The sequence below is a fragment of the Culex pipiens genome, chromosome 1 (assembly GCF_016801865.2).
Source record: "Culex pipiens pallens isolate TS chromosome 1, TS_CPP_V2, whole genome shotgun sequence".
In the NCBI taxonomy this organism is placed as follows: domain Eukaryota; kingdom Metazoa; phylum Arthropoda; class Insecta; order Diptera; family Culicidae; genus Culex; species Culex pipiens.
In genome coordinates, this window is record NC_068937.1 from 103,311,311 (window position 1) to 103,322,472 (window position 11,162).

Sequence of the window (11,162 nt, forward strand, 5' to 3'; positions counted from 1 at the left end):
GGGCGTAAAATTTTACATACAAGTCTCTTTGGCACCAAATTTCTATGTCATCACCGTTTCAGGCTGCAAATTATTGAAAAACACCTCTTTTTCGCATGTTCCAATATTGAAGGGGTCGTACCGCCCCTCTGTCACGAGATATCAAAAAACGGACCTCGGATTTATCATCAGGGGGAAAAGTTAAGAGGGGTCGGGGCAACTTTTCCCGATTTCGTGTGAGTTGGTAGAAAATAACCCCAATTAAACAATTAAACAATTAAACAATTAAACAATTAAACAATTAAACAATTAAACAATTAGACAATTAAACAATTAAACAATTAAACAATTAAACAATTAAACAATTAAACAATTAAACAATTAAACAATTAAACAATTAAACAATTAAACAATTAAACAATTAAACAATTAAACAATTAAACAATTAAACAATTAAACAATTAAACAATTAAACAATTAAACAATTAAACAATTAAACAATTAAACAATTAAACAATTAAACAATTAAACAATTAAACAATTAAACAATTAAACAATTAAACAATTAAACAATTAAACAATTAAACAATTAAACAATTAAACAATTAAACAATTAAACAATTAAACAATTAAACAATTAAACAATTAAACAATTAAACAATTAAACAATTAAACAATTAAACAATTAAACAATTAAACAATTAAACAATTAAACAATTAAACAATGAAACAATTAAACAATTAAACAATTAAACAATGAAACAATTAAACAATTAAACAATTAAACAATTAAACAATTAAACAATTAAACAATTAAACAATTAAACAATTAAACAATTAAACAATTAAACAATTAAACAATTGAACAATTAAACAATTAAACAATTAAACAATTAAACAATTAAACAATTAAACAATTAAACAATTTTTTCCGACTAAATTCCTAAAAACGTATTCTTTATAGAGATTTATTGTAAAATGTCTGTTTTTATTTAATCAAACTTTTTGGTTTTTTTTTTAATTTTTTGACTGTATTTTTTTCTATTTAGTTCTGATTTTACACAATTTTTTTTTAATTTAAGAAATATTAATACATGTTTTACGAAAAAACATGTTATTATAAAACAACATCCTCAATTCACTTTCTCTTTAACATAATTTGACAAGTAACTTGCGTCGTCATCGCTCAACTTTCGTGCGTCGTGGGCGGACCGCAGAGCCGGAAAGTAATGACAGTATTTTGGCAGCAAGCAATAATGACTGCTGCAGTGGTCGTGAATTGTCACGACATGACTGTTTTTTTCTGCGTGAACGCTTTTTTCCCCTTTTCCTCACAGTGTGAGAAAGTCTCCAGCTTGACCTTTGGAGCCCTAGCCCGAGTCTCGCGTCTTCGGTGTGATGAGATTAGGGGCTTGTTTTCGGTCGTTTCTTTGCTTTGTCGGGTAATTGCAATCTGAAATGGAAGGGGGGGGGGGGGGAGGGGGAACTATTTTCCGGTACACACCTGCTTTAACGCCGGTACACTAATTGAATGTTCCGACGGTTGAGTTTTATGGTAAACAGTATTTTTCCACTTTTTTTTTGCATTTCTTCGTCTTCTCTCTTTAATCCAACGGTGCGAGAAAAGTCGTTTCGACACGATAGTTGACATGTTTGTAATTTACGTTTTGTTTTGGCGGTTACGCTTCGTTACCGTGCGACACGGTTGCGGTCTAGTTGTTTTGTTTATTTTTTTTTTTGAATTTGAACAACATTGGATCTAAGAGGCAAATTTCAACGACAATCATATGATTATTTTTAAAATCAGGTTATTGCAGGATTGGGTCCGTAAGTTTGACAAATTTGGAATAGAAGACTACAATTTCCTTGATTGCTGTGCACCCTTAAGCTATCATCAATTTCAGTGAAAGTAGGCTGTTAAAGGCCCCAAACAAAGGAGCAATTAATTGGGCCTTTTTGTCCACTAATGGGCAAATTCTTCGAGCGATAAAACCATTGATCCGAGATAAGCTCATTTTCAGCTTAATGATATGACCTGTACCTGTCATCAGGCCTGCGACGCATGCACGAATAAATGACATCGAAAAAAGGGAAAATCCGATTATTTCTGAGCAAACTGATAATTTAGAAATAAAGAAATTCCATAAATGGCTATTTTATTTATAAACAATTTGAATAAAAAAAAACATATTTTCAAACATGCTTCTTAATATTACACTCTTTGTTCGGGGTACCATCGCCAAACCCCTTAACATTCCAACGCCCAAGGCTCCAAAAAAGTTGGAACGGTAACTTCAACTCAATGGTTCTCGGGCATAACTCAACCAATCAAGATGATTCTTCTTTCCAGTGATTTATTAGGATGTCTAGATGATTCTAGAACTTTGCAGAACTTAATTTGATCAAATATGTAATTTTTGCGATCAAAAACATCGCTCCAACTTTTTTTTTGCGCGTAAAAAAGAATTCGCCAAAAATTCCGCGGAGGCAGTCGTTTTAAAAAAGGTGGAACGATGTTTTCGGTCGTAGAAATTACAGATTTGTTTAAATCAAGTTCTGCAAAATTTTAGGATCATCTAGAGTCAGACATTCTTGCAAATCACTGGAAACAAGAATCGTCCCGATTGGTTGTGTAATGCCCGAGAACCAGCGAGTTGAAGTTACCGTTCCACCTTTTTTGGGAGGCTTGGGCGTCCGTGTAAGTTGGACATGCGTTGGGCGTTCCAGTGTTAAAAAGCACCCCAAAACAACGCCAACACGAAAACGCTTCTATCTGGACTACCTTCCCCAGCAACGCGAGACAACCGACCACGACCGTCAACTCACGAGGGGCCTTGAATAGAAAGAGAAAGTGTGACTTTGACCACATCCGTCCGACGGGGTCCCCCCTCAGTCGCAGTCCGTCGTTACAGTTTGACTCATTACAACCCAGCATCAAAACCCAACCAGCATCTTCCAACCGTCGTGGTGGCTATTACGCACCGAGTGTTACACCATTATTCAGTAATTTAGTGCGCTGGGCAGTCCGTTAGATTCGCGCGCGCTCATTTCCCAATCCGATTTGAAGTCCGACAACAGCGAGTGGAGGCGGGAAGTTCTCTGTAAAATCATGTTTAATTTATTGAGTTTAAAAAATTTTAAACACGATTATCAACAATATGTTTAATAGATTCCACTGATTGAAAGAAAGATCAAAACGTTATCTTTACAAAGGAAGTTTTCATGAGTTCTAAATTTGTGACTTTGTGATTCTATTCAGGTTTCAAAATTTGTGAGCCCAATGTTGACCTTGGCGTCTCTTAATTAAGGCAATCACAGAATTTAGTGACAATAAGACATTGAGTATTTTTTTTCTTTATTTATTTCGGCCCTCCAACTTCTTTGCTCCAACTAATGTTCCTTCAATAAATAATAGCAGTTAACAAAAAAAAATATAAATTTAGCTTTCAACAGATGATTTCGGATAATCGAACTTAAAATAATATTTATTATTATTATCGAAACTTCGGAAAATCAAAACATCGGATGATATTTTCTTGACTGTAATCAAAACAGAAATCCTGTAAGCTCATCCGATTACTCTGTTTTCGAATTTGTAAACAAACTGTCCAAACTGTCCCGTAACATAAAAAATGTATCTTAAAAAAAATCCTAGATAGTTGTTAAGTAGTTAAGCACTGCCTTAACACTGGAACGCCCAACGCATGTCCAACTTACACGGACGCCCAAGCCTCCCAAAAAAGTTGGAACGGTAACTTCAACTCGCTGGTTCTCGGGCATAACTCAACCAATCGGGACGATTCTTGTTTCCAGTAATTTGTAAGAATGTCTAGATGATCCTAGAACTTTGCAGAACTTAATTTGATCAAATCTGTAATTTCTGCGATCGAAAACATCGTTCCACCTTTTTTCAAAACGACTGCCTCTGCGGAATTTTTGGCGATTTTTTTTTTGTACGCGAAAAAAAAAGTTGGAACGATGTTTTTAATCGCAAAAATTACAGATTTGATCAAATTAAGTTCTGCAAAGTTCTAGAATCATCTAGACATCCTAACAAATCACTGGAAAGAAGAATCATCTTGATTGGTTGAGTTATGTCCGAGATCCGTTGAGTTGAAGTTACCGTTCCTACTTTTTTGGAGCCTTGGGCGTTGGAATGTTAAAGGAGCTCTGGCTCACTGGCACGTGCTGCAGTATTAATGAAAACTGTAAAGATTGATGAAAGCTGAGAGGGCATGTAGCCCTACTCCATAAAAAAAAAGAAATGATCAGAATATCAGAATATGAAAAATAAAGACAAACCGAGCATAACTTCGAATGGAGTTGGTGAATGTTCCAACTTCCAGTTGGATGTGAGTAATTCTGTCTTAAAAAAAAGTGACATGTTTTCAAAATCGCCAAAAAAAATTCTGATTTGGAATAATAATGCTGTCGATTTGAAATCGATTTTTTTACGATTTTGAAAACATTTCACTGTTTACAAATTCAACAACATATAAATAACGGATTAGCTTGAGGATTTATATCAATGTACTGAAATTTTTTAGATTTTTACAATAATAAAATAAATAAAATAAATAAATTGTTCGCTCTCAGCATTGCCTGGGCGTTCTCGGTTGCGAGATTCCTACGCGAAACTAGGTATCCGAAGGCTTGATTGTTGCCGACTCGGTCCTCACCAGGTCCCACTACCGAAAAGAACTTAATAAAAATAATTGTATGAATAAAAAGCTTAATTTTTGAGGCAATTGCAAACCTCTTTTAACACCTAAGCTTCCATCCACCCCGGGATTCGAACTGACGACCTTTGGATTGTGAGTTCAACTGCCTACCAGCGACTCCACCGAGACAGGACCCAGGGAGACGACTCCTACACCTGGATTGAGCTAACAACCTAACCTCTAAGTTAGACCGGGGCCAACATTTACTTCCCCGTCCGACGGAAGGCGTGATCAGACAAATCTCGACTCGAAAAATGCCACCGGGACCCTTCTGGGATCAAATCTAGGCCAACTGGGTGAGAGGTAACCACGCGTACCCCTATACCACGGTTCCCGGTTTTTACAATATGGGTATCAAATGATCGGGATTTTTCAACACATTTCAAAAGTAATAATACTTATTTTTAATACCCAACATTTTCACAAAACTACGTATTATCAAAAATGCAAATGGGTATCACATGATGTAAATGTTTTCAAACCTTTCTAAAGTAATGATTCTTTTTTTTTAATTACTCATAATTTTAACAAAACTACGCATTTTTTGAAAAATGCTCCATTTTTTTGTGGGTATCAAATGGTAGATATTAGGGTGGGTACGGATTTTGAAAAGTTCTCAGATCAAGTTCTGGTGTGGTTCACTATGGGAAATTTTGAATTTTTGTTCATTCGCTCCTACAGGCCTGGGGAAAACATGTAGAAACTTCTAGGATGGCTAGAAATGAGCGGAATCGTCTGGAAAACAACTTTCCCGAAGAGACCAGGTCGATTCGTCCAACCCTCATCGGGCTCAACGGCAAAACATCCGGGGTTTTCGGAACCAACGGTTTCCCCAGAAAAGCATAAAATTTTCCTTAGCATGCTATGAATGCTTGACGAACACCGCGACGCCATATGTCAAACAGCTACCACGTGGACTAGCATCGCCTAAAAAAATGACTTTTTATTACTTTTTGAACTGTATAATTATCATTTATGGTGATCCTGATACTGTTTACCTGTATTCTAAACCTCCAAATAAGAAAAAAAACTGTTATAGTGCAAATTTTACAATCACGTGGTAGCTGTTTGACATGTGGCGTCGCGGTGTTCATCAAGCATTCATAGCATGCTAAGGAAAATTTGATGCCCTTCTGGAGAAAACGGTTGGTTCCGAAACCCCCGTATGTATTGCCGTTGAGCTCGATGGGGGTTGAACAAATCGACCTGGTCTCTTAGGGAAAGTTTTTCTCCAGACGATTCCGCTCATTTCTGGCCAATCTAGAAGTTTCTACATGTTTTCCCCAAGCCTGTAGGAGCGAATGAACAAAAATTCAAAATTTCCCATAGTATATCCCATGTAAACTTGAACTCGCTTGAGACAAGCCAGTTTTCAACCAAATGAGCTGAAAATTGGCCTGAGAGTCCCTATGGGTATGCCCTACAAGGTGAACCACACCAGAACTTGATCTGAGAACTTTTCAAAATCCGTACCCACCCTAGTAGATATGTTTTATATTTTATTAATACATTTAGTTATTTTTTTGAAAATATTGATGATTTTAACAGAACAACGTAGTTATGAATATGTACTGAAATTTATAGTTTTTTTGCAAAGAACAAAATATGTTGTATTGTGAAAATTTTAAGCTTATTCAAAACAGCTTATTTAAAAAATTCCCGATCGGTTTATTCCCAAATTGCAATCACAAATATTTTAACTTTTTTGATAATACACACTACACGGTGTATTTTTTCGAGACCTCAAAGATAAAAAATTCGGTATGTCTGATATTTGGCACCGTGAAAGAAGGGCTCTTTCCCGACATTTTGCGGGGTCCAGCGAAATATTTCGTCGGGGGGTCTAGAACAACTTTTTTTGAAGATTATTTTTCGATTTTATGGCATATTTGCTCAAAAAAATCACAGAAAATCGGTGCATTCATGTTTATATCACTCAAATTTCTTATGAATATGCCTTGGGGACTCTAACCAACTCTGTTTGACCCAAAATTGACCTCCAATAAAAAAAATCGAACCAAGTTTACCAGATTTCTAGCATTCTTTAAAATTACCCCATAATCCAAGCTGGAAACCCCGATACGACCGAAAGTAAATCTTTTCTTTGTACAATTTGTCATGAAATTACAGCAACACATTGCCCGGATACAAATTTGAGCACTAAACAATCAAAACATAGATTATTTATTTAATAAGCTATTTATTACCCAATAGGTTCCGAAAATTATTTTTTTCAATCATCTGCCACATCACACTATTAAATTTTAAAACATTTTAGAATCAATCACATTGTAGAGAACAATTTTCTGAACAAGTTCCATAAAAAAGTATCACTTTTTGTTCAATATAAGCAGACATATGCCCAATTTCCTGAAATAAATAGTGCCTTTCTCCAAAATTTCTTAATTTAATTACCTTTCACATGGTGGGCACTGCCTACTATAATATTTTTTATGATAATAATATTTTATTGAAACATAAAAATTATAAAAAGTTCTGACGAAATTCATGAAAATTATTCTAGAGCATTGATAACAAACAGCGTTGCTGGGCGTCTTCAGCTCCTCAGCCGTTGCTCTGTGCGCGTACCCCTTGCTCTGGTACTCCGCGATCTGTTGAGAGACGTTCTGCTTCAACGTTGGGTTCTTGTCCAGCTTCCTCTCCAACGCCTGCAGCCGCCGCGTTGCCATCGGGTAGCTGTCCGGAAATCGCCGCTCGTCCTCGCGCCACAGCAGACCGGTTTCGAACCGCTCTCCGGTGCGCTTCGTCGTCGTCTCCAAAATCTTCTTCGCTCGTTGATCTTCGGCAGACTCCGGCACCGCAAACGACGCAACACCAGCTTCGTCCAGGACGTACTGGTCCCTCATCATGTCGTGGAGTTCTTGGTTACTGGCCGGCTTGACGACATGCAGATTCAGGAACGTATGCACCAAGGGCTTGGGTGTATCAGGTCCGTACACGGTCCAGCCGAGCTTTGAACGGACTGCAATCGGTTCGCCTTGTTGACCGACTCTTGATTCCAGCGGCGCGAAGAGATGGATGTTGTCAAGACCGATCAAGATGGTCGGTTTCTCCTTGACCTGCTCCGCAACCTGTACGCCCGCCAGATGACCGTACCGCTTCTGCACCTCCGCAAATCTCACATCTTGCTGCGGCAACTGCAGCTTCGAAACCGTCCGCACGTTCTCCAACTGGAACATCTCTCTCGAACCTCTGGCCGCAAGCGTCAGGCTCACCCGACGAGATTGGTTCTCGTGCCGATCGATCTCGGCTGTCCAGGACACGACCAGCGGCTCCAGCTTTCCTTGCACTCCCAGCTTGTTGGCCACGTACTCCTCCATGAGTGTACTCGACGATCCTTCGTCCAAAAACGCCAGAGTGTTGAACGCCTTGCTCCCCGCGTACATGGTGATCGGAATTGTCCGGAAGATCACCCCGCCGTCGACCTTGTGCGTGTTGCAGTCAACCCGCTGGAACTGCCTCGCAGCTTCCTCGCGGTGAAGTAGCGGATGATGTTGTCCTCGACAATTTCCGATCTGGCAGCGCATCTTCGAATGGCACGCGCTGTTGCCATGGCTGCTCAAGCACACCGTGCACAGCTTCAAGCGCTCCACGGTCTTCATGCGCTCAGGCACCCGCATTCCTCTAAACTCGCTGCAGTTCCGTATCAAGTGGCTGGTTTGTTTACAAACGTAGCAAGCCATGCTCGTTCTGCCACCCGCCGCTTTCTCTCTCGTCGCTTCGTGCAGGTGCACGAACTCGTTCCGCTTGCCCTTCCCGCCGTGTGACTTCGTAGGCTCCTGAAGCGATAGCGCCGCAAACTCGGCCACCTCCGACACGTCCTCGACCAGTTCCGACAAGAAGTCGGACAGCATTCTCAGCGGAGTGTTGACCTTTCCTCGCCTGTAGCGCACCCAGTCGAGCTGATGACTTGTCGGCAACCTTTCAACCAGCTCCTGGACCAGCATCGGGTTGTTCAGATGGTCCTTCATGCCCGACACTTCCAGGTGATCACACAGTTGCTTGATGGTGATCCCGAAATGGATGAACGTGTCGAGATTTTCGCTCGTGGGAGCTGGCGCGTTCCGGACCTTCTGCAAAAGCGCCCGAAGCAGCTTCTCCGGCCGGCCAAACATGTGTCGCAAGTCTTCGATGACATCCGGCACCGCATCCGGCAGCACGAGCCGACCCTGCACCAACGTCAGCGCTGGCCCTTCGAGACAATCCACCAACCTCTTCAAGTTGTCTACGTTCGTGAATCCGCAGGCTTCAGTGGTGTACTTGAAGCTGCTTATGAAGAGAGGCCACACCTCCGGCTCCCCGGAGAACTTCGGCAGATGTCGCGACATGGCTTGTCTAGCCGCCAACTGCTCCTTCGTCAACTTCGTGACCGGTTTCCCCGGCCCGTCAGAGACCTCGCGCGATCCGGAAACCGGTGTCGTCGGGTCCTCCTTCTCGTCGCTCTCATCACCACTGCTGTCGGGATCGGAATCGCTGAGTTTGGGGACGGGTAACTTCGGCTTTCCTAGAACCCCCTTCGGAGTGTCCGTCGAGCCCGCGCCCGCTCCCTCGCTCTTGCCAGCCGGTGGATCCACCGCGGCCTTCTCCAGCTTCTGCTTGCTCTTCTTGATGAGCTTCTTCATCTCCTTCTGCTTCGCGAGGAACTCTTCCTCCGCAGCCTTCTGCCTATCCAAAAACTCCTGCTCCATCTTGAGCTTCAGCGCGCGCACCTCGTTCGCCGCCGCAAACTCCCTCTCCTGCATCTCTCTCTCGATCCGGAGCTCCTGCTCGGCAAAACTCTTCTCCATCTCGATCCGCTTCATACGGATCATCACCTCCTGGGCCATCTTCTTCTCCCGCTCAACTCGTTCCAACTCCAACTGTTCCAGCACGTCCTTTGGCAGGTCAGCAGCGCCGGAAGTAGTGCCCGCATCGCTTTTCGGCTTCTTGGCGTTCTTCCGGGTCTTTGGCACTTGCAGCGACTGAGAACAGTTCGGGCAAAAGTAATTCTCAACCTTTCCCGATTCTCCAGCGCATGCCAAATGTGCCCAAAGCCGGCAAGCTTCGCACTCCACCGTCTCAGCGTCGTCACCCTTCGCTTTGCCGCAGACTACGCAGTCGGCAGGAACATCCGGCTTGGGTTTGGGGGCCATCCTGAACTGTTCCACGCCGGAAACAAATTCTTTGATGATGTTCGGACGCCAACGGAAAAAACCTCTTTGTTAATCAGCCAATTTATTCGAGGCAGATCAAAGCTGCAAATATTTCAATGTTTAGTACATGTTGTGTTTGTGTGTGTGTGTTTTTGTCTTACAATTTGTTTGTTTCCTGTTTTCCGTCCAACCCGATCCGGATTTGTGTTCTACGTTTGTGTTGTAGCTGTAATTTTAGGTTATGTTTAACAGCGTGTTCGGTTTTACATGTTTTGTACAGATTTTGCATGTTTCTGTTTCGTTTTACATGTTTATCTGTTCCAAACTTACTTGTTCTCAACTTCTCCTCCTTTACGTGTCCTGTCCTGTCCCGTTCGAGGAAATTCTCAACTCTGTCCTCCGTATTCCACCACCCGGTTGTCGCCCGCGTGTGGTTCTTGTGTGAAGATGTGTCCGTTCACTTTCTGTAAACCCGGCCCACAAACTCCACTCCCAAGTCCTCAAAAACTCCTAATTTCCTCACAAAACTAACTTTTCCTCCGCGCTAACTATTCCGTGCTCGTAAACTTTTAATTTGTGAACTTTGTTTTGATTTGTTTCTTCGTCTACCCCTTCGCCTGCCAGTTTGTCATTGTTCACTTCCCTCTTCTCACGACTCACGCGCGTGAGCTGCCGTCGCGCGACGTTCGTTCCCACGCAGCAGCATGGTGTCGACTCCGTCGCGGCAGTGAGCGGCCTTAACAGAAAGGATAAGTCTCGAAATTACCGAGAGTACTTTACTCATGGGTTCATCTTCAAAAAAAAGTTCATCTGTCAAAAAAAAGTACCGGCACCGAGACTCGAACTCAAGACCTTCGGCATATTGAACCGTGCCTTTGCCGTATGGGCCACCATGGTTCGGTGACTAAGTGGCGGTCATTTGTCCATATAAGCCACTCAATAGGATGAACTGTTCCAGTGAACGAATGAACACGCGAGAGGACTATACTCTCGCAAAATAGCATTTCCTCACGTTTCTTTTCGTGAGGACTATCCTCTCGTTCTTTAACTTTGGGTGTAGCTTTGTATTATTATTATCAAATTAAATGCCAATATCTCGATCATTTGAAACCCAAATTGCAATCACTAAAATTTTGAGTAATTGTTGAAAATACGTGGTTTTGTGAAAATGTTGGGTACCTTAAAAATTGTATTATTTAAAATATTCCGATCATTTGATACCCATAATGCAATCACTAAAATTATGAGTATATTTACAAAAATACGTAGTTTTGTGAAAATGTTGCGTATTTCAAAACAAACTGATTAC

General features: G+C 41.3%; 1 protein-coding gene across 1 annotated transcript; it reads right to left on the reverse strand.

The window, feature by feature from the left end:
• Positions 1 to 1,349: 1,349 nt before the first annotated feature.
• On the reverse strand, positions 1,350 to 10,579 carry LOC120428852 (uncharacterized). Its single transcript, XM_052706011.1, has 3 exons — positions 10,184 to 10,579; positions 7,241 to 10,079; positions 1,350 to 1,367 (listed from the first exon to the last, which is right to left on the reverse strand). Exons 2-3 carry the CDS (start codon positions 9,851 to 9,853, stop codon positions 1,350 to 1,352), a joined length of 2,631 nt encoding a protein of 876 aa, XP_052561971.1. The 5' UTR covers positions 9,854 to 10,079; positions 10,184 to 10,579.
• Between the last annotated feature and the right edge of the window lie 583 nt (positions 10,580 to 11,162).